The 24,811-nt window shown below is 43.3% G+C and overlaps 1 protein-coding gene across 1 annotated transcript in view; it reads left to right on the plus strand.

The window, feature by feature from the left end:
- gramd1ba (GRAM domain containing 1Ba) overlaps positions 1-24,811 on the plus strand; it is a 115,714-nt gene that overhangs the window by 10,283 nt on the left and 80,620 nt on the right. The window contains exons 2-3 of the mRNA XM_042309178.1: positions 1,925-3,024; positions 9,049-9,123. Coding sequence (XP_042165112.1) covers positions 2,519-3,024; positions 9,049-9,123 — 581 coding nt within the window. The 5' untranslated portion in view covers positions 1,925-2,518. The remainder of the gene's footprint in view (positions 1-1,924; positions 3,025-9,048; positions 9,124-24,811) is intronic.

A 24,811-nucleotide genomic window follows, 5' to 3' on the forward strand; every position in this document is an offset into this window, starting at 1 on the left:
CTCTCTCTTTCTCTCTGCTGTGTGTGTCTCTCGCGCGCTAACTCTCTCGCTGTGTGTGTCTCTCGCGCGCTAACTCTCTCGCTGTGTGTGTCGCTCTCGCTCTCTCTGTGTGTGTCTCTTGCTGTGTGTCTCTCGCTCTCTCTCTCTCGCTGTATGTCTCGCTCTCTCTCGCTGTGTGTCTCTCACTCTCTCTCTCTTTCTCTCGCTGTGTGTCTCCCGCTCTCTCTCTCGCTGTGTGTCTCTCGCTCTCTCTCTCGCTGTGTGGTGTCTCGCTCTCTCTAGCTGTGTGTCTCTCACTCTCTCTCTCTTTCTCTCGCTGTGTGTCTCCCGCTCTCTCTCTCTGTGTGTGTCTCTCTCTCTCTCTCTCGCTGTGTGTCTCTCGCTCTCTCTCTCGCTGTGTGTCTCTCGCTCTCTCTCTCGCTGTGTGTCTCTCGCTCTCTCTCTCGCTGTGTGTCTCTCGCTCTCTCTCTCGCTGTGGGTCTCTCTCTCTCTCTCTCGCTGTGGGTCTCTCGCTCTCGCTGTGGGTCTCTCGCTCTCTCTCTCGCTCTCTCTCTCGCTGTGTGTCTCTCGCTCTCTCTCTCGCTGTGTGTGTCTCTCTCTCTCTGTGTGTCTCTCTTGCTGTGTGTCTCTCGCTCTCTCTCTGTCTCTCTTGCTGTGTGTCTCTCGCTCTCTCTGTCTCTCTTGCTGTGTGTCTCTCGCTCTCTCTCGCTCTCTCTCTCTCTGTCTCTCTCGTCTCTCTCTGTCTCTCTCTCTCTCTGTGTGTCTCTCTCTCTCTCTCGCTGTGTGTCTCTCGCTCTCTCTCTCGCTGTGTGTCTCTCGCTCTCTCTCTCGCTGTGTGTCTCTCGCTCTTTCTCTCGCTGTGTGTCTCTCGCTCTCTCTCTCGCTGTGTGTCTCTCGCTCTCTCTCTCGCTGTGTGTCTCTCTCTCTCTCGCTGTGTGTCTGTCTCTCTCTCGTGTCTCTCGCTCTCTCTCTCGCTGTGTGTCTCTCGCTCTCTCTCTCGCTGTGTGTCTCTCGCTCTCTCTCTCGCTGTGTGTCTCTCGCTCTCTCTCGCTGTGTGTCTCTCGCTCTCTCTCTGTGTGTCTCTCTCTCTCTCTCGCTGTGTGTCTCTCGCTCTCTCTCTCGCTGTGTGTCTCTCGCTCTCTCTCTCGCTGTGGGTCTCTCGCTCTCTCTCTGCTGTGGGTCTCTCGCTCTCTGTGGGTCTCTCGCTCTCTCTCTCGCTCTCTCTCTCGCTGTGTGTCTCTCGCTCTCTCTCTCGCTGTGTGTGTGTCTCTCTCTCTCGCTGTGTGTCTCTCTTGCTGTGTGTCTCTCGCTCTCTCTCTGTCTCTCTTGCTGTGTGTCTCTCGCTCTCTCTGTCTCTCTTGCTGTGTGTCTCTCGCTCTCTCTCTCGCTCTCTCTGTCTCTCTCGTTCTCTCTGTCTCTCTCGCTGTGTGTCTCTCACTCTCTCTCTCGCTGTGTGTCTCTCGCTCTCTCTCTCGCTGTGTGTCTCTCGCTCTTTCTCTCGCTGTGTGTCTCTCGCTCTTTCTCTCGCTGTGTGTCTCTCGCTCTCTCTCTCGCTGTGTGTCTCTCGCTCTCTCTCTCGCTGTGTGTCTCTCGCTCTCTCTCTCGCTGTGTGTCTCTCGCTCTCTCTCTCGCTGTGTGTCTCTCGCTCTCTCTCTCTGTGTGTCTCTCGCTCTCTCTCTCGCTGTGTGTCTCTCGCTCTCTCTCTCGCTGTGTGTCTCTCGCTCTCTCACTGTATGTGTGTCTCTCTCTCTCTCTCTCTCGCTGTGTGTCTCTCTCTCTCTCGCTGTGTGTCTCTCGTTCAACTCTCTCGCTCTGTGTGTGTCTCTGTCATTGTGTAATTGTGACTGGTGCTGTGAATATCTACATGTATGTGGCTACACCGTACTTAGCATACGGTATCCTTTAATTTTCCTCTGACTTTTAGGCCATGGCTGTGATACCAGGGACTAGAGCAAGGGGGCGCTGAAAAGCACTCATCTTAATGGGCTACTGACACCAAGTGGCGGCTGGATCAGAAATTCTCGAGACCTCGGCCCATAGAGCAAGTCATCAGGACGAGTAATGACACAAGAAGATGCCATAGTGCTTTTCCATCCAAACCGTCTACTTGGAAGAATTTGTGTAACATTAAACCTCCACTTGTCAGCTCAAAATGACATACCTCATGGAACACAGTACTTAGATAGAGCCACATGCCAGATGTCGCTGATCACTAGTGAAGGCAGAGATTCTGCTCTTTATAGTCTCATTGGAGAGGACAGACAGCAGGACTGGATTGGCGAGGCCATTGCTCATCAGGACTACTGAGGAACTGCCCGGATCTCTGTCACACAATAACAAGGTAGAGTTACAACCTCGACCAAGTCCTGATTCTGTATACTCCCTATCACTCTGGACAAAACAGTTCAAAGGTCTGTCCACCTACACTACTGCACTCCCTGCAGCATCCTGCAAGACATCCGTTCCCTCTCCCTCTCTATCAGCCTCCCTGGATAGAGGGTGCCCCTCGGCTGCTTTTATGAGCCAGTTGTTGGTGGGACAGAAGATCATGTCTGAGAACCTTCGGCTCCCCTCCTTCCAGGTGCAGGCCCCCGGCGACTGGGAGACCCAGGATGGCGACCCAGGATTGGGAGCCTCCGCCTCGGGAGACAAAGTTGAGGTACCCACCGGGGATGGTGACCCTTCTGCCCTCTCCGGTTCCGCCACTCCGTCCCTCCGCCGCAAGCGCTTCAAGATGCGACGCATGAAGAACGTGCAGAGCGAGAGCAGTGTGACCCCGGCTGTGTCTGTGGCGGCTGCCACGAGGTCAGAGGTCATGAGTAAGGGCCATGGGTCACGCTCCTTCTCAGGGGCCATGGAGTACCTTCAGCTGCCGTCCATCGAGATAACGCCAATCAGTGACGAGGACGCGGCAGCCACCTGGTCCAACTGCTCCACACCCAGCGCTTCGCCGCGACGCAAGCGCTTCCTGCTACGCCGTTGGCTGAACGTGCGAGAGAGGAAGGAGCACAGCTGTGAGAGCAGGTCTGTATAGAAGCTCCATCTGAAGTTACCTCTAGGATTAGCTTCCCCTCCCCAATCCTAACCTTAACCATTAGTGGGAAAAATGCAAAATTGACCTAAGATCAGGAACTAGGGGAAACTTCAACCTACTGCCAGGCAATCACATAACAAATGAGGGTAGTCCCCAAGTGTTATTAATGTATACAGAATGAGTGGGTTACCCATTAAGTGTTGTATATAAAGTCGGGCAATCTTACTATTTTTAAGGTATTCATTCTCATGCATCAAAGTTTAGTCGGAAGTTGGAACAATGTAGAAGTGGAACCATAGAACAAAACAGTCTCTGTATGACCAGAAAAAGTAATATTACACACTAAGTGAAAGGTATGATTAGATTGGAGTTGCCTTTGTCCATATCATTTTCTATCACTTTATGAATACAAGCCCTGGTCTGTAGAGTTGCTGGGATGTAGTTTGTTTTTGTCTTTGTGTATGAGATTGGTCGTGAAAAAATCTGTTCTGTAAAAAATGTCACACCCACCTACTTTTATCAAAGAGAAATATAGTTTGTTGATTTAAACGACCTTTATCACTTTTCACTCGAACAAGCCCTTAATAGGGATTAGTGACACGAAAGGTCAGAGTGCAACTAGAGTTTCAAGTCCTCAGTGGGCCCCTATTTGTTCATTGAAACTCCATCCCAGGTTTCTGTGATCTAGTAGACTTTGTTTGCACATGCAGCCTAATTCTCATATTTTTTGCCACTAATTGGTCTTTTGACCAATCACTTTAGATCTTTTCACATTAGCTCTTTTTCAGAGCAGATCTGATTGGTCGAAAGACCAATTCGTGAAAGAAATCAGAATTAGGGTGCCTGTCTAAACGTAGCCATAGACACCAGCAGGTGACGTCCCAGTCTGTTCTATAAACAGGTTATTTTTACCCCCAAGCTTACCTTCACTCCGAATAGGCTCCTTGGAATGTTACATAAGCCACAGTGCTGAGTATGAATTGTCCTATACATTATAAATAAAACCAGCCCCATGCTATTTATCATCAAACAACAGGACATGCAGGAATGTACTTAAGAATATGGATACAACTGTTTAATACATACAAATGCCCTTACTGACAGAGTTTGGTCTTCAGTGAATGTAGATGTTATGCACTGCGCTGCCATAATACATAGTTTAAGCAATAAATCATTTGAATATGACTTAATAATTAATAAATACATTTTATATTTATTCAAATGTGGGTGTATGTTCACTATTGGAAGTTGATGTTTTGGCCTTATACATATTTGATGAGCATAATGTTTATTTCTAGAAGTTGCCTGGTGTTTGTTACTAGCTTCGTCTAGGTTGGAAGAAGTGAGAGAATGCATATTTGAGTCTTATGAGGAGTATTGACTACTATGGTATTGTCCCTGGCTGTTAAGTACTTTCAAATATGTACGATTTGTACCACTTGTAACATTGGTTCTACTGTGATGATAGTTGGAAGACTGGTGAACATTAATCTCGGCACAGGTTGGCATTTTTTGGGATGACTCATGTAGTGGAGGCAGCTCTACAGGGTAGTCACTCAGATAATCAAATCAGATTTTAAACCTAACCTTAACCACACTGCTAGCCTTATTATGCCTAACCATGACCTTCATTTAAGACCAAAGAGATAATTTTACAATACATATAGCCAATTCTGACTTTGCCGCTGGCCCATCTAGTGGAAATCGCTCAGCTCTGCTGTCACTCTCCGGTCTCTATGTCATCAGGCTGCTGATTATCCCGCACACCTGTCACCATCGTCTCGTGCAGCTGCGCCTCATGACTCTCACCTGGACTCCATCACCTCCTTGATTATCTTCCCTATATCTGTCAGTCCCCTTGGTTATTTCCTTAGGTGTTATTGACTCTGTTTTCATGTCGGTGTGTTGTTTATTGTTTCATTTATTTATTAAAACACTCACTCCCAGAACTTGCTTCCCGACTCTCAGCGCACTTGTTACATCTGCCTCCAGGACAAGATTAATCCCAATAAATGTCAACCTGCAATCTCGACACCCTGAACCAAATTGGCGCCGAATTTTGGGGTGTTCACAAGAGATGAGGTGAAGCCCATCTCTGACTTTATACTACAGCCATCCCAGGAGACAAAGTGTGAAGCTACAATTCAAGCTCATTACTGTAAAATAGATAGTTCTGGAGCTGACAAGCGTGCTAGTCCCCTGACATGTACAGCCTTACAGAGGAGAGCTAAAGGTACTGTCTACGTCCCAAATGACACCCTATTACCTATGTTGTGCTCTACTTTTGGGGCCCATAGGGTTCTGGTCAAAAGTAGTGCACCATATAGGCAATAGGGTGCCATTTGAGACATAACCCATGTGAAAGTGCCAGGGGACAGTACTGGAAGGAGTTACGTGGCTATATTAAATATTCTCAACCAACACTGCTTTGTGAAGACCTGGGTCAAAAGTAGTGCATTATATGGGGAATAGGGTGCCATTTGAAACGCAACTCTGATTTGCTAAATATAAAACAGTACTGCTGCTTACATATCCCAGCCAGCCTTTAGTTTCCGGTGCTCTGACACACAGCCTGGATGGCAGACTTTTTCTGCACCCACGCCTTGTTGTTGTCATGGCAAGTCTTGCCAAGTTGGCTATTGCAGAAACAGACTGGCTCCCAGGCTGCTCTGACGGTATATTAGTTGCTGCGGGAGGTGGCACTTTTTCTTTGTCTCACTCCTTCTAGTGGTACATGTGAGGCAGATTGTAGTCGTGCCACTCTTGGTTATGTGAAGAGGCCTATTCAACAAATGGAGGCTTGTCTTTTGTTTTTGTCTTTGGATACCCCTTCACGGAAAACATCTCACTGTATTTGCATAAATGTTGCTGCCTTATAACTGGCAACAATGCAAGGAAGACTTTCAATAGGACAAATTATAGCTTCCAGTGACAAGACGACCAGAGACACAGTATATGTCTCTACAGGCCAGTTTCCCGGACACAGATGAATCCTAGTTATAGACTACAAATAAGACATAGCTATTTACGACTATGATTAGTCAAATCACATTAAGGAACGACTCCTGGCCTTACCATAACATATTTACCCTCATTGTTGACAAAGTCAAATCACATGAAGGAACGACTCCTGGCCTTACCATAACATATTTACCCTCATTGTTGACAAAGTCAAATCACATTAAGGAACGACTCCTGGCCTTACCATAACATATTTACCCTCATTGTTGACAAAGTCAAATCACATGAAGGAACGACTCCTGGCCTTACCATAACATATTTACCCTCATTGTTGACAAAGTCAAATCACATTAAGGAACGACTCCTGGCCTTACCATAACATATTTACCCTCATTGTTGACAAAGTCAAATCACATGAAGGAACGACTCCTGGCCTTACCATAACATATTTACCCTCATTGTTGACAAAGTCAAATCACATTAAGGAACGACTCCTGGCCTTACCATAACATATTTACCCTCATTGTTGACAAAGTCAAATCACATTAAGGAACGACTCCTGGCCTTACCATAACATATTTACCCTCATTGTTGACAAAGTCAAATCACATTAAGGAACGACTCCTGGCCTTACCATAACATATTTACCCTCATTGTTGACAAAGTCAAATCACATTAAGGAACGACTCCTGGCCTTACCATAACATATTTACCCTCATTGTTGACAAAGTCAAATCACATTAAGGAACGACTCCTGGCCTTACCATAACATATTTACCCTCATTGTTGACAAAGTCAAATCACATTAAGGAACGACTCCTGGCCTTACCATAACATATTTACCCTCATTGTTGACAAAGTCAAATCACATTAAGGAACGACTCCTGGCCTTACCATAACATATTTACCCTCATTGTTGACAAAGTCAAATCACATGTTATTTGTGACATGCGCCGAATACAACACCTTACTGTGAAATGCTTACTTACAAGCTCTTAACCAACAATGCAGTTTTAAGAAAATAGAGTTAAGAAAAGATTTACTAATAAACTAAAGTTAAAAAAAATATATATAAAAAGTAATACAATAATATAACAAATAGTCTGTGCTGCTCTCTAGTGGAGGCTTCTATCTTTTTTTCTGTCTGTTTACTGTCTGGTTTACTGTCCGTTTTTTTAACTTTGGTTTTATGAGTTTGACATTTGATATTGTGTGTTGTCTAAGTAATCAGATTGTCCTATTTGCTTTGGGATTTTGGGGGATTTGCTTAAATACCTTTTGTGGGACTTTTAAATTAATAATATACACTGTAATCAAACCCACAAATGCTGATGCTCCAGATACTCAACTAGTCTAAAGAAGGCCAGTTCTATTGCTTCTTTAATCAGAAAAACAGTTTAACATTAACAATGTCTACACTGTATTTATGATCAATTTTATGTTATTGTAACGGACAACAAAATTTGCTTTTCTTTAAAAAACAAGGACATTTCTAAGTGACCCCAAACTTAACGGTAGTGTATATTATTAATTTAAAAGTCCCACAAAAGGTATTTAAGCAAATTCCCCAAAATCCCAAAGCAAATAGGACAATCTGATTACTTAGACAACACACAATGTCAAATGTCAAACTCAGTTTTTAGCTGTGCTAGGATCATTGAAAAAGGTTTTCTGATGATTCGTTAGCCTTTTAAAATGATGCACTTGGATTAGCTAACACAGCATGCCATTGGAACACAGGAGTGATGGTTGCTGATAATGGGCCTCTGTACGCCTATGTAGATATTCCATACAAAATCAGCCATTTGTCTACACTGTATTTCTGATCAATTTGATGTTATTTTAAATGGTCAAATTAATATGCATTTCTTTCAAAAACAAGGACAATTCTAAGTGACCCCAAACTTTTTAACGGTAGTGTATACCCATTGATTCTTGAAATGTGTAACTTCTAGATAGTCAGTCCTTGCATGCATAGCTCTGTCGAAGCATTTGAGAGGGGTTACATTTTTCCAGCTCTATCCCTCAGTGTTTTACCGAAACAGTGGAAAGGTGCCTGCTTTGTTATTGTTTGAACTGCAGATGACCCCTAGGTGTCACACGCACATACTCACACACATATAAATATATATATATATATATATATATATATATATATATATATATACACATTGAACACACACACACAGACAAACACACAGAGATCTCTGGTTGCATGTGGTAAACTACACCTAACACTGTCTCTCTGTGGTGTGTTTCCTCAGCAGGGAGAGCAGCCTACAACACACATTACACCTAACACTGTCTCTCTGTGGTGTGTTTCCTCAGCAGGGAGAGCAGCCTACAACACACATTACACCTAACACTGTCTCTCTGTGGTGTGTTTCCTCAGCAGGGAGAGCAGCCTACAACACACATTACACCTAACACTGTCTCTCTGTGGTGTGTTTCCTCAGCAGGAAGAGCAGCCTGCAACACACATTACACCTAACACTGTCTCTCTGTGGTGTGTTTCCTCAGCAGGAAGAGCAGCCTGCAACACACATTACACCTAACACTGTCTCTCTGTGGTGTGTTTCCTCAGCAGGAAGAGCAGCCTGCAACACACATTACACCTAACACTGTCTCTCTGTGGTGCGTTTCCCCAGCAGGGAGAGCAGCCTACAACACACATTACACCTAACACTGTCTCTCTGTGGTGTATTTCCCCAGCAGGGAGAGCAGCCTACAACACACATTACACCTAACACCTAACACTGTCTCTCTGTGGTGTGTTTCCCCAGCAGGGAGAGCAGCCTACAACACACATTACACCTAACACCTAACACTGTCTCTCTGTGGTGCATTTCCCCAGCAGGGAGAGCAGCCTACAACACACATTACACATTACACCTAACACTGTCTCTCTGTGGTGTGTTTCCTCAGCAGGGAGAGCAGCCTACAACACACATTACACCTAACACTGTCTCTCTGTGGTGCGTTTCCCCAGCAGGGAGAGCAGCCTACAACACACATTACACCTAACACTGTCTCTCTGTGGTGTGTTTCCCCAGCAGGGAGAGCAGCCTACAAAGCAGCCATGAGGAGGACTCTGCTCACTTCTTGACCCCTCATAGCCGGGAGGAGAGGTGTGTAGCGTGTTCGTATTTGTGTGCCTGGGGGTGTGTGTGTGACTTGCGTGCATATGCATGTTCAAAAAAAGACAATGAGAGAGCAAATAAAAATGGTATGTATTTCTCATAAAGACTTTTGGAAGACGTTGTGTTTTTAATGTATCACTTATCAGCCATCTTAACCCAACTTGCTAGCATGCAAAGAGATGCCGGGGCAGCAGGGTAGTCTAGCGGTTAGAGTGTTGGACTAGTAACCGGAAGGTTGCAAGTTCAAATCCCCGAGCTGACAGGGTACATCTGTCGTTCTGCCCCTGAACAGGCAGTTAACCCACTGTTCCTAGGCCGTCATTGAAAATAAGAATTTGTTCTTAACTGACTTGCCTAGTTAAATAAAGGTAAAATAAAAAATTATGGTCTGAGGTCTGTGAAGTACCTGCATTGTTCTGATAATTCCAATAGAGGGCAGTGCTGCTACACAGGAGTGCTGCTACACAGGAGTGCTGCTACACAGGAGTGCCGCTACACAGGAGTGCCGCTACACAGGAGTACTGCTACACAGTAGTGCAGGTTTAGAGTCAATTAGAGAGAGGGGACAATGTGCATGACCAAGTGTGAGAGAAAGGGAGAAAGGGAGAAGGGGAGAAGGGAAGTCCCCCTGACTGTTTTAAAGAGGGGTGTTCAATTCACAAGTGTTAAATTGGAGGTGTTAAGTTGCTTTGAAACAAATTGGAACACAGGAATGTCTTCTGGGCTTGACCACCAGGAGGCTGTTCACACTACAACACAGTATCAGAGAATTTCCCCTAGTCTCCTTCTCTCTACAACACTGTCTCAGAGAATCTCCCCTATTCTCCAGCTCCTCTCTCTCTCTCTTTTAGTTTCATTTCCTCACACTGAGCACTGGTGAGGTTGAATACACTTGACTAAAGGGCTCTACACAGTCTACACCAGGGGTACTCAACTACTATTTGAGAAGGTCCAGTGACACAAATGTCTTAGGTGGCAAAGGTCAGAGGATAAATTCATTAGAGTTACCAGCCTCAGAAATTGTAGCCCAAATAAATGCTTCACAGAGTTCAAGTAACAGACATATCTCAGCATCAACTGTTCAGAGGAGACTGTGTGAATCAGGCCTTCATGGTTCAATTGCTTCAGAGAAACCACTACTAGAAGACACTTGCTTGGGCCAAGAAACACAAGCAATGGACATTAGATAGTGGAATTCTGTCCTTTGGTCTGATGAGTCCACATTTAGATGTGTCTTTGTGATATGCACGTTAGGTGAACGGATGATCTCTGCATGTGTGGTTCCCACCGTGAAGCACGGAGGAGGTGGTGTGATGGTGCTTTGCTGGTGATACTGTTAGTGATTTATTTAGAATTCAAGGCACACTTAACCAGCATGACTATCACAGCATTCTGCAGCGATACGCCATCCCATCTGGTTTGCGCTTAGTGGGACTATGATTTGTTTTTCAACAGGACAATGACCCAACACACCTTCAGGCTGTGTAAGGGCTATTTGACCAATAAGGAGAGTGATGGAGTGCTGGATCAGGTGACCTGGCCTCCACAATCACCCAACCTCAACCCAATTGAGATGGTTTGGCATGGTTGAGAGAATGCCAAGAGTGGATAAAGCTGTCATCAATGAAAAGGATGGCTACTTTGAAGAATCTAAAATATATTTTGATTTGTTAACACTTTTTGGTTACTACGTGATTCCATATGAAGATGTGTTTTGCTTCTTCTGACAACTCTGTCACATTTGTGACCAAGAAGAAAACTTGCGTAGACTGTGTAGAGCCCTTAATAAAGGGACTCGTGTTCATTAGGGCACACCATAGCCAAACATTTCAAAACACTTTTTACTCTTGGCACCAGCTGTGGCAAGAACACACTATTAATTTGTGTCAAAGGAGGACATATAATGGTGTAACATCTCCTCTGCAAGCTTTCAGGTGTTGCAAGCTTGTCTTGAACTGGTATACCCTCTCCCATGAAGTCGTATCACACGCCCCCTCAGTCCCCTGATTCGGGGTGCCTCCGAGCTCGGGGGGCCTTTGCTCACCTCACACACTTTTTTTTTACAACCTGTACAAATGTACATCACAATAAATTAAGCTATTTAGAATTAGAAATAGATTTAGCACTTTTGGGACTATTCCATTGAACTCGGCTCTAAAAAAAAACTTCAAAGGTTCTAACCCACCCACTTGAAATACACATCCACTCCTCAGGTCATTTTGGCCATTGCCAACATCACAGTGTGCCAGTGTACAGTAACAGAGCCCTCCGACAAGCTTTTTTTTCCAGATGCCCCAAACAATAGGAAAGGGGATTCATCAGAGAAAATGACTTTACCCCAGTCCTCAGCAGTCCAATCCCTGTACCTTTTGCAGAATATCAGTCTGTCCCTGATGTTTTTCCTGGATAGAAGTGGTTCATTGCTGCCCTTCTTGACACCAGGCCATCCTCAAAGTCTTTGCCTCACTGTGCGTGCAGATGCACTCACACCTGCTTGCTGCCATTCCTGAGCAAGCTCTTTACTGGTGGTGCCCAGATCCCGCAGCTGAATAAACTTTAGGAGACGGTCCTGGCGCTTGCTGGACTTTCTTGGGCACCCTGAAGCCTTCTTCACAACAATTGAACTGCATTTGCTTCAAACTTCATTTGCATGGCAAAGAGGGACTTTGCAATTAATTGCAATTCATCTGATCACTCTTCATAACATTCTGGAGTATATGCAAATTGCCATCATACAAACTGAGGCAGCAGACTTTGTGTAAATTTATACTTGTGTCATTCTCAAAACTTTTGGCCACGACTGTATATCTAACCAGACAGGTATCACTCAGAGGCTCACTAACAGACCCCTGGCACACCGATGCATTTATTTATGGCCACCTTCCACCTTAATGATTTATGACCCTGCAAATGTGGTCACGTCTGCACTTTTGCATCCCCCTTGAAGGTGTTTTTCACAGCTGCCCGGAAGACTGTGAGTGTGTGCATATGTGTGTGTGAGATGTCAGAGAAAGCGTGTGTGACTCTAGCGCTGGGCGATATGGCCAAAATATCATATCATATGGTATTTTTCCCATTATTGACATTATTTGAGGTTGTTTTATTTTTTGGATTAATTAAAGTTCTACATTTGCTTTATGAGTAGTGCGTGACCCTAGGGTGGCAACACATACATTCTAAGTGAATTCAACGGGTCTTTCTCCTTTTGGATTGTTTTATACTGTTCAACTTCAATTAAAAATTATTTCCTGCATTAACATCAATTTCTGCATTTCCTGCACTCATTTGAGTTCATTCCACACTGCCATGATATGGGCAAAAATACTAGGCCTTATTTTTAACCAAATGTTGCAATTGCGATTTAGATCAATACACTTGGGTGAAATTTGGAATCATGGAAATATAATGTTTCTTATAATTCTATAGTTAGATTATAAATAATATTGGGCACTTTGAATACAGTGTTGTGTGACATGACAACGAATGAAAATGCCATGGACGAGTTATTGTGACAGGGTAGGAACCAAATTGACGTTCAGTGTTTCCTAGGGGACACTATAGTCTTTTGCTACATTAAATCTGTATTCATATAGCCAACATATTCTTGCTTCGCCTTTTCCTCTTTGATTTAGAAGATACTGTTGTACAAACAACATGCTGATTTAGGCCTCCACCAGTACTGATATCAGGCTGTAGTAGCTAGCTACGTTTGCTCTGACTCAGCCAGCTAACTAGTGATGAGCATTAGTGGCTAACATGATTTAGCTTAACTTGCTAAGAAAATACGAACTAGCTGTTTGCAGATGTAAGAAGCACAAACTAATATTGTAATTATAGAACGCTTGTGGATTTAAATTAAGTTTAAAGTGGAAACAACATCGTTGTCATCAACATTGTCTAGTGGTCAAGCAACAACAAATGCGCTCCTTGAGTGACGGAATGGGACTAGGTCTGTGTGGAAAGCGGCATGGAGAGGGATGACTCAAGTAGCGGAGTAAACTATAAAAATGGACATTACACATGGCGTATCACAGTTAACAAACCAAACATTCAAATACCGTTATAGACGGTAAAGTAAAAACCCAAGCTGGTCCGTGCATAAGTACCGGTGTATAGTAAAATATGGTATACCGCCCAGTCCTATGTGACTCGTAATTATGTTCTGGCTGTGCACCTGTCTTACGGTGTAAAACAGTGACTAGCTGCTAAGGTATTTGGACTGAGTCTAGTTACTCATCTCCAATATATTCAGACACTGCCCAAGACATGAATTTGATTTGAATGTGTACTTGTTGGTGGACATTTGAATACGTTTGTAACCCAGGTCTGGGTTAACCTTAACCATGAGTGAGGAAAATGCAAAACTGACACAAGATCAGCATCTAGGTAGAGCTTTATCCTACACCTTCAAATTAAGCTTTATTTATACAGCACATTTAAGACATGGAATGCAACGCAATGTGCTTTACAAGAAATGAAAGCTGAAATATTTACTACACAACAAACACAAGACTATCACACTGCAGGGAAGAGCACTCTAGGTGTCTACCTTCCTTGCCTTCTCCTTGCATGTTGCCTATTGACGACACATTGTCTAGTGTCTAACTTAATACTCCAATCTCACCGGGATGCTCATTTACCTCACACTGGGTTGTACAGTATATCACTAAAACACCTCGGCCCTGAACCAACCAACCATACACACACAACCCCCTGCATTAACACCTGCAGAGACAGCCATATGGGGGGCATTGAGCACTTTACACATGTTCCCTCATAGTTAACTCCAATGCTCCCTTCCCCTAGCTCCACCTCCCTAGTGGACAGTACATGAATTATGGGCGGCCCCCATGCGGAGAATATATCCACCCAGCACAGCAGACTGTAGCCAGATATACAGGGTATCATAGTACAGTACGATACAGAGCAGAGCTGAACAGAGCAGAGCTGAACAGAGCAGGTGAGGAGAGGAACAAGACTGAGAAGCCTGGAAAGTGGGTCACCTTGAAGAGGGGGGATATGAGAGTGAGTGAAAGAGGGATAGAAATAGTAGGGGACTGAGAAAATAATGTAAGACTGAGTGTGTGAAAGCGATTGGGCTGATTTTCACCATAGTCCAGAGTGGCCAGCTTGGTCAGATGTCCTGCAGCCTAGGAGTCAGTTAGGGCTGTCACCTGCGGGTGACCTCAATGAGGAGGAGACTGGCCCTCTGCAGGGTCAAGTGAGTAGCACTGACCTCACTCACTCTCTCTGTTGTTGGACTCTCTGTTTCTCAACTCCCCATAGGACATGCCCATTTTATTTCCAGCCCAGCACTAATCTACCGGATTCAACTAATCGAGCACTTGATGGTCAGTGGATGAGTTGAAACCAGTGGGTTAGTGCTGGGCTGGATCAAAAATGTGCGTTGTGAGGGGACCCAAGCTTGGAGTTGAGGAATGTTGATTTGGAGCACATAGTGGCTTTGTTCAGAGAAAACTGTTCAAATTATGCTTAATGTATGTCCACATTCCTTTGTGCCATATACTCCTATATTATATTGTTCTTGATGAGGTCAATATAAGTTTTTGAGTTGCTATTGCACCTTGGAAACAGTTGGCCCAAAGACGTGTGGTGCCTGGTATCGTTTTTTTTTTTATTGATGCATCGTTTTACTATGTACAGTACACCAAGGTTTAGGTGTGGACTGCAAAGCGGTTTGAATCTGAATGAACAGGTTCATATTAGCTCATGATTGTTGTTATTGAATCGTATTATTGTACAATGAACCAAAATATAAACGCAACATGCAACAATTTTAAAAATGTTACGGAGTTCTAGTTCATATAAGAAAATCAGTCAATTGAATTAATCTATGGATTTCACATGACTGGGAATACAGATATACATCTGTTGGTCACAGATCCCTTAAAAAAAGGTAGGGGTTTGGATCAGAAAACCAGTTAGTATTTGGTGTAACCACCATTTGCCTTATGCAGCGCGACACGTCTCCTTTGCATAGAGTTGATCTCGTCATTGATTGTGCCCTGGAATGTTGTCCCACTCCTCTTCAATGGCTGTTCGAAGTTGCTGAATATTGGTGGTACCTGGATCACGCTGTCGATCCAGAATATCCCAAACATGCTCTATGGTTGACATGTCCTGGTGAGTATGCGGGCCATGGAAGAACTGGGACATTTGCAGCTTCCAGGAAATGTGTACAGACGACGATCATGCAGATGAGCTTCCCTGAGTTGGTTTCTAACAGTTTGTGCAGAAATTCTTTGATTGTGCAAACCCACAGTTTCACCAGCTGTCCGTCCGGGTGGCTGGTGTCAGATGACCCCGCAGGTGTAGAAGCTGGATCTGGAGGTCCTGGGCTGGCGTGGTTACAGGTTAGACGTACTGCCAAATTCTCTGAGACAATGTTTATGGTAGAGAAATGAACATTCAATTCTCTGGCAACAGCTCTTGTGGACATTCCTGCAGTCAGCATGCCAATCACACATGCCCTCAACTTGAGACACCTGTAGCATTGTGCTGTGTGACAAAACTTCACATTTTAGAGTAGCTTTTATTTTCAACAGCACAAGGTGCACCTGTGTAATGATCATGCTGTTTAATCAGCTTCTTGATAATGCCACACCTGTCAGGTGGATGGATTATCTTGGAAAGGCGAAATGCTCACTAACATGGATGAAAACAAATTTGTGCGCAACATTTGAGAGAAATAAGCTTTATTTGCGTACATTGTGGAACATTTCTGGGATCTTTAATTTCAGCTGATAAAATATGGGTCCAACACTTTACATGTTGCGTTTCTATTTTTGTTCAGTGTATACAGACCCCTTGACTTTTTCTACATTTTGTTACATTACAGCCTTATTCTAAAATAGATTAAATCATTGTTTTCCCTCACCAATCTACACACAATACCACATAATGACAAAGCAAACACAGGTTTTTAAACATTTTTTAAACCCTTTACTGAGTACTTTGTTGAAGCACCTTTGGCAGTGATTACAGCTTCAGGCTTTTTGGCAATGACGCTACAAGCTTGGTACACCTGTATTTGGGGAGTTTCTCCCATTTTCTGCAGATCCTCTCAAGATCTGTCAGGTTGGATGGGGACAGGTATTTTCAGGTCTCTCCAGAGATGTTTGATCGGGTTCAAGTCCGGGCTCTGGCTGGCCCACTCCATGACATTCAGAGACTTGTCCCGAAGCCACTCCAACGTTGTCTTAGCTGCGTGCTTAGGGTCATTGTCCTGTTGAAAGGTGAACCTTCACCCTAGTCTGGGGTCATGAGTGCTTTGGAGCAGATTTTCATCAAGGATCTTTTCAATAAAATAAAACGTTATTTGTCACATGCGCCGAACACAAAAGGTGTAAACCTAACTGTGAAATGCTTACTTACAAGCCCTTAACCAACAATGCAGTTTTAAGAAAATACCCCACCACACCCAAAAAGTAAGAGATAAGAATAATAAATCATTAAAGAGCAGCAGTAAAAGTTACAGTGCCTTGCGAAAGTATTCGGCCCCCTTGAACTTTGCGACCTTTTGCCACATTTCAGGCTTCAAACATAAAGATATAAAACTGTATTTTTTTGTGAAGAATCAACAACAAGTGGGACACAATCATGAAGTGGAACGACATTTATTGGATATTTCAAACTTTTTTAACAAATCAAAAACTGAAAAATTGGGCGTGCAAAATTATTCAGCCCCCTTAAGTTAATACTTTGTAGCGCCACCTTTTGCTGTGATTACAGCTGTAAGTCGCTTGGGGTATGTCTCTATCAGTTTTGCACATCGAGAGACTGACATTTTTTCCCATTCCTCCTTGCAAAACAGCTCGAGCTCAGTGAGGTTGGATGGAGAGCATTTGTGAACAGCAGTTTTCAGTTCTTTCCACAGATTCTCGATTGGATTCAGGTCTGGACTTTGACTTGGCCATTCTAACACCTGGATATGTTTTTTTTTGAACCAGTCCATTGTAGATTTTACTTTATGTTTTGGATCATTATCTTGTTGGAAGACAAATCTCCATCCCAGTCTCAGGTCTTTTGCAGACTCCATCAGGTTTTCTTCCAGAATGGTCCTGTATTTGGCTCCATCCATCTTCCCATCAATTTTAACCATCTTCCCTGTCCCTGCTGAAGAAAAGCAGGCCCAAACCATGATGCTGCCACCACCATGTTTGACAGTGGGGATGGTGTGTTCAGGGTGATGAGCTGTGTTGCTTTTACGCCAAACATAACATTTTGCATTGTTGCCAAAAAGTTCAATTTTGGTTTCATCTGACCAAAGCACCTTCTTCCACATGTTTGGTGTGTCTCCCAGGTGGCTTGTGGCAAACTTTGAATGACACTTTTTATGGATATCGTTAAGAAATGGCTTTCTTCTTGCCACTCTTCCATAAAGGCCAGATTTGTGCAATATACGACTGATTGTTGTCCTATGGACAGAGTCTCCCACCTCAGCTGTAGATCTCTGCAGTTCATCCAGAGTGATCAGGGGCCTCTTGGCCGCATCTCTGATCAGTCTTCTCCTTGTATGAGCTGAACGTTTAGAGGGACGGCCAGGTCTTGGTAGATTTGCAGTGGTCTGATACTCCTTCCATTTCAATATTATCGCTTGCACAGTGCTCCTTGGGATGTTTAAAGCTTGGGAAATCTTTTTGTATCCAAATCCGGCTTTAAACTTCTTCACAACAGTATCTCGGACCTGCCTGGTGTGTTCCTTGTTCTTCATGATGCTCTCTGCGCTTTTAACGGACCTCTGAGACTATCACAGTGCAGGTGCATTTATACGGAGACTTGATTACACACAGGTGGATTGTATTTATCATCATTAGTCATTTAGGTCAACATTGGATCATTCAGAGATCCTCACTGAACTTCTGGAGAGAGTTTGCTGCACTGAAAGTAAAGGGGCTGAATAATTTTGCACGCCCAATTTTTCAGTTTTTGATTTGTTAAAAAAGTTTGAAATATCCAATAAATGTCGTTCCACTTCATGATTGTGTCCCACTTGTTGTTGATTCTTCACAAAAAATTACAGTTTTATATCTTTATGTTTGAAGCCTGAAATGTGGCAAAAGGTCGCAAAGTTCAAGGGGGCCGAATACTTTCGCAAGGCACTGTAAGTTATTTAGCTCGTCTGGTAGGCTCGTGTTACTGGGCAGCTCCCAGCTGTGCTTCCCTTTGTAGTCTGTAATAGTTTGCGCTGCCACATCCAACTAGTGTTGGAGTCGGTGTAGTACAATTCGTTCTTATTCCTGTATTGACGCTTTACCTGTTTGATGGTTCTGTCAGAGGGAATAGTGGGATTTCTTATAAACTTTCGGGTTAGCGGGAGCTCTTGAAAGTGGCAACTCTATGCTTTAGCTCAGTGCAAATGTTGCCTGTAATCCATGACTTCTGGTTGGGGTATGTACAGTTGAAGTTGGACGTTTACATACACTTAGGTTGGAGTCATTAAAACTAATTTTTCAACCACTACACTAATTTCTTGTTAACAAACTATAGTTTTTGCAATTCGGTTAGGACATCTACTTTGTGCATGACACAAGTAATTTTTAGAACAATTGTTTACATACAGATTATTTCACTTATAAATCACTGTATCACAATTCCAGTGGGTCAGAAGTTTACATACACTCAGTTGACTGTGCCTTTAAACAACTTAGAAAATTCCAGAAATTGATGTCATGGCTTTAGAAGCTTCTAACAGGCTAATTGACATCATTTGAGTCAATTGGAGGTTTACCTGTGGATGTATTTCAAGGCCAACATTCAAACGCAGTGCTTCTTTGCTTGACATCATGGGAAAATCAAAAGAAATCAGCCAAGACCTCAGAAAAATTGTAGACCTCCACAAGTCTGGTTCATCCTTGGGAGCAATTTCCAAACACCTGAAGCTACCATGTTCATCTGTACAAACAATAGTACGCAACTATAAACACCATGGGACCACGCAGCAGTCATACCACTCAGGAAAGAAATGTGTTCGGTCTCCTAGAGATTAACGTACTTTGGTGCGAAAAGTGCACATCAATCCCAGAACAACAGCAAAGGACCTTGTGAAGATGTTGGAGGAAACAGGTACAAAAGTATCTATATCCACAGTAAAACAAGTCCAATATCGACATAACCTGAAAGGCCGCTCAGCAAGGAAGAAGCCACTGCTCCAAAACCACCATAAAAAAGCCAGACTACGATTTGCAACTGCACATGGGGATAAATATCATACTTTTTGGAGAAATGTCCTCTGGTCTGATGAAACAAAAATAGAACTGTTTGGCCATAATCACCATCGTTATGTTTGGAAGAAAAAGGGGGATGCTTGCAAGCCAAAGAACACCATCCCAACCGTGAAGCACAGGGGTGGCAGCATCATGTTATGGGGGTGCTTTTCTGCAAAAGGAACTGGTGCACTTCACAAAATAGATGGCATCATGAGGTAGGAAAATTATGTGGATATATTGAAGCAACATCTCAAGACAACAGTCAGGAAGTTAAAGCTTGGTCGCAAATGGGTCTTCCAAATGGACAATTACCCCGAAAATACTTCCAAAGTTGTGGCAAAATGGCTTAAGGACAACAAAGTCAAGGTATTGGAGTGGCCATCATAAAGCCCTGACCTCAATCCCATAGAACATTTGTGGGCAGAACTGAAAAGTGTGTGCGAGCAATGAGGCCTTACAAACCTGACTCAGTTACACTAGCTCTGTCACTAATTCACCCAACTTATTGTGGGAAGCTTGTGGAAGGCTACCCAAAACGTTTGACCCAAATTTAACAATTTAAAGGCAATGCTACCAAATACAAATGGAGTGTATGTAAACGTCTGACCCAGTGGGAATGTGATGAAAGAAATAAAAGCTGAAATAAATATTTCTCTCTACTATTATTCTGACGTTTCACATTCTTAAAATAAAGTTGTGATCCCAACTGACCTAAGACAGAGACTTTTTACTAGGATTAAATGTCAGGAATTGTGAAAAACTGAGTTTAAATGTATTTGGCTATGGTGTATGTAAACTTTCGACTTAAACTGTACGTACATTGACTTTGGGGACGACGTCCTTGATGCACTTATTGATAAAGCCAGGAGCTGATGTGGTGTACTCCTCAATGCAATCGGAAGAATCCCGGAACATATTCCAGTCTGTGCTAGCAAAACAGTCTTGTAGTTTAGCATCTGCTTCAACTGACCACTTTTTTTATTGACCAAGTCGCTGGTGCTTCCCGCTTTAATTTTAGCTTGTAAGCAGGAACCAGGAGGATAGAGTTATGGTCAGATTTGCCAAATGGAGGGCGAGGGATCGCTTTGTACACGTCTCTGTGTGTTGAGTAAAGGTGGTCTAGATGTTTTTTCCCTCTGGTTGCACATTTGACATGCTGATTGAAATGAGGTAACACTGATTTAAGTTTCCTTGCATTAAAGTCATCGGCCATTAGGAGCGCCGCCTCTGGATGAGCGTTTTCCTCTTTGCTTATGGCGGAATACAGCTTGTTGAGTGCGGTTTTAGTACCAGCCTCGGTCTGTGGTGGTATGTAGGCAGCTGCTAAAAATACAGATGAAAATTCTCTAGGTAGATCGTGTGGTCTACAGCTTATCATGAGATTCTCGACCTCAGGTGAGCAAAACCTTGAGATTTCCTTAGATATCTTGCAGCAGCTGTTGTTTCCATAAATGCATAGGCTCCTGCCCCATGTCTTACCAGAGGCTGCTGTTCTGTCTAACCCGCTAGCTGTATGTTCTTAATGTCGTCATTCAGCCACAACTCCCTGAAACATAACATATTACGTTTTTTAATGTCCCGTTGGTAGGATATACGTGCTTTCAGTTTGTCCCATCTGGCGCCATCTTCCATCTTTCTGTACTTTGCTCCGTTCATCTTTCCCTCGATGCTGACTAGTCTCCCAGTCCTGCCGCTGAAAACATCCCCACAGCATGATGCTGCCACCACCATGCTTCACTGGTGGATGGTGCCAGGTTTCCTCCAGATGTCAGACGTGACGCTTGGCATTCAGTCCAAGGAGTTCAAACTTGGTTTCATCACACCTAAGAATCTTGTTTCTTATGGCCGGAGAGTCTTTGGGTGTCTTTTGGCGAACTCCAAGCGGGCTGTCATGTACCTTTTACTGAGGAGTGGCTCCTGTCTGGCCGGTCTACCATAAAGGCCTGATTGGTGGAGTGCTGCAGAGATTGTTGTCCTTCTGGAAGGTTCTCCCATCTCCACAGAAGAACTCTGGAGCTCTGTCAGAGTGAAAATCAGGTTCTTGGTCTCCTCCCTGACCAAAGCCCTTCTCCCCCGATTGATCAATTTGGCTGGACGGCCAGCTCTAGGAAGTATTGGTGGTTCCAAACTTCTTCCATTTAAGAAATATGGAGGCCACTGTGTTCTTGAACTTTTTAATGCTTCAAAAATGATTTGGTACCCTTCCACAGATCTGTTCTTCAACACAATCCTGTCTTGGCGCTCTACGGACAATTCCTTCAACCTTGTGGCTTGGTTGTTGCTCTGACATGCACTGTCAACTGTGGGACCTTATATAGACACCCTCATGTCCAATCAATTGAATTTACCACAGATGGACTCCAATCAAGTTGTAGAAACTTCTCAAGGATGATCAATGGAAACAGGATGCAGTTGAGATCAATTTTGAGTCTCATAGCAAAGGGTCTGTAAATGAGATATTTCTGTTTTTTATTTGTAATACATTTGCAAACATTTTCTAAAATATGATACTGTGTGTAGATTGAGGAGAAAAAAATGATTTAATCAATTTTACATTAAGGCTGTAATGTAACAAAATATGGAAAAAGTTAAGGGGTCTGTATACTTTCTTTACTTTACCAGGTCGTTTGGTTGAGTCAGTCACGATTTATTTACGTCTGATTGCCATGCTATCAGTTTCATAAATACAACCAGATTAATGAATGTGTTGTGGTGTTGTCTTTTTGAATTATGAATTGATAGCCATGATGTAATAAGTATTCACCCAGAAAACTATTGTTTTTAGTAGTTTTATAAGCTAAAAAAAAAAAAATGTTTTCATACAGGTCCGACAGTGGGCAAGGTGAGGTAAGAAGTGTCTCTTTGTGCAGAGAATGTGCTAAAAGATGGTTGCTGAATCATGACTTCCGCTCCAAGATGATGAAAATGCCATTGTTTTAGTTTCCGGACAAACTACACCTCTCATTGTGTGAAGAGTATTCAGCCTTTTGTATTTGTCGAACTGTCTGTTTCTGGTGTTTTGTTAGTTCCAGGTGCTATTTTACCTCGGGCGACCTGAAAGTATTGTGTGTATGTGTGTGTGTGCATGCGTGAACATAATCTGGTTGATAGGCAGAGCCGTGCCCATCAGAGAGAGTGTTCACTGTGGAAGCACTGGAATGGTTATGCAACGTTTAACACTAGAAAGGACTTGAGGACCCACGAGCCAATGATGCATCTTTTGGACGTCAACATTCTAACAGTCTAATAATGCTATCGGAAAAATAATAATTTGGTTGCATTTATGAAGGTTTTAAGTAACATTAAAATACAAATTTGTTACTGTAAGCCAGGGTCCCCAGTTTGTTTCTGGCTGGCCAAATAAAATACTCATCAAATTAAAGACTCTAAAATCACCAAGAAATTAGCTTAAAGTGATTTTAATTTAGGAAATATGTTCCCAAGTATTCTCACTCATAAATAGAGAGGCATATCTGATCATATCCCAATGTAATCGAGGTTAGAAAATACTCAATCAATGTTTTTGTCAAATACTACATCTGTATTTTCCAGCAGCATACCACCCTGCATCCCACAGCTGGCTTGCTTCTGAAGCTAAGCAGGGTTGGTCCTGTTTGGTAGACCAGATGCTGCTGGAAGTGGTGTTGAAGGGCCAGTAGGAGGCACCCTTTCCTCTGGTCCAATCATATATTTTTTTAAGTGATTGGGGACATTGTCCTGTGTAGGGTGCTGTCTTTCGGATGGGACGTTAAATGGGTGTCCTGACTCTCTGTCGTCACTAAAGATCCCATGGCACTTATCGTAAGAGTAGGAGTGTTAACCCTGGTGTCCGAGCTAAATTCCCCATCTGGCCCTCATACCATCATGGTCACCTAATCATCCCCAGCTTACAATTGGTTCATTCATCCCCCCTCCTCTCCCCTGTAACTATTCCCCAAGTTGTTGCTGTGAATGTGTTCTCAGTCAACTTACCTGATAAAATAAGGGTTAATTCAAAATAAAATAAAACATATGTTTGGGATTCTTGCGGTCAATTTGCAGTGTACAAATTATTTATAACTACGTTCGGGCCCCATCACCATCCGCTAAAGGAGAAATCGACCCATGGCTGAATGTAATTGGGGCTACTGTACTGTATGTACAAATGAAAAAACATCAGAAAGATAAACATTGTACTTTTGGGGGGCAGGTCTAAAGAAACATGGAAATAAGAAAATGTTTTTCAAAACACAAATTTTAAGTTCTATTATGCTACTACTCTTTGCTTAGTAGCCTGAGCTACACTTTATGACCAAAGGTATGTGGACACATGCTCATCCAAAAATCATGGGCATTAATATGGAGTTGGTCCCCCCTTTGATGCTATAACAGCCTCCACTCTTCTGGGAATGTTTTCCAATAGACTTTGGAACATTGCTGTGGGGACTTGCTTCCATTCTGCCATGAGCATTAGTGAGGTTGGGCACTGATGTTAGGTGATTACGCGTGGCACGCGTTATTCCTCATCCACCAAACTTTACAGTTGGCACTATGCATTGGGGCAGGTAGCGTTCTCCTGGCATCCGCCAAACCCAGATTATTCCGTCGGACTGTCAGCTGGTGAAGCGTGATTCATAACTCCAGAGAATGCGTTTCTACTGCTTCAGAGTGTAATGGCGGCGTGCTTTACACCACTCCAGCCGACGCTTGGCATTGCGCATGGTGATCTTAGGATTGTGTGTGGTAGCTCGGCCACGGAAACCCATTTTATGACGCTACCGACGAACAGTTCTCGTGCTGACATTGCTTCCAGAGGCAGTTTTGAACACGGTTGTGAGTGTTGCAACCAAGGACACATGATTTTTATGCCCTACACACTTCAGCACTCGGCGGTCCTGTTCTGTGAGCTTGTGTCCTACCACTTCACGGTAGAGCCGTTGTTGCTCCAAGACGTTTCCACTTCACAACTAACAGCACTTACAGTTTGTTGAACTGACTTGATAGAAAGGTGGCATTCTATGACGGTGCCACGTTGAAAGTCTCTGAACTGTTAAGTAAGGCCATTCTACTTCTAATGTTTCTCTATGGAGCTGTGTGTTCGTTTTCTACACCTGTCAGCAATGGGTGTGGCTGAAATAGCCGAATCCACTAATTTGAAGAGGTGTCCACATACTTATACAGTGCATTTGGAAACTATTCAGACCCCTTCCCTTTTACCACATTTTGTTACCTTACTGCCTTATTCTAAAATGTATTTGTCTTTTTTTTACCCTGAATCTACACACAATAGCCCATAATGACAAAGTTAAAACTGTTATATATAGAAAAAAAAACATATCTTATTGACATAAGTATTTAGACCCTTTGCTATGAGACTCAAATTTGAGCTCAGGTGCATCCTGTTTCCATTGATCATCCTTGAGATGTTTCCACAACTTGATTGGAGTCTATATGTGGTACATTTAAAT

The sequence above is a fragment of the Oncorhynchus tshawytscha genome, linkage group LG30 (assembly GCF_018296145.1).
Source record: "Oncorhynchus tshawytscha isolate Ot180627B linkage group LG30, Otsh_v2.0, whole genome shotgun sequence".
Taxonomy (NCBI): Eukaryota; Metazoa; Chordata; class Actinopteri; order Salmoniformes; family Salmonidae; genus Oncorhynchus; species Oncorhynchus tshawytscha.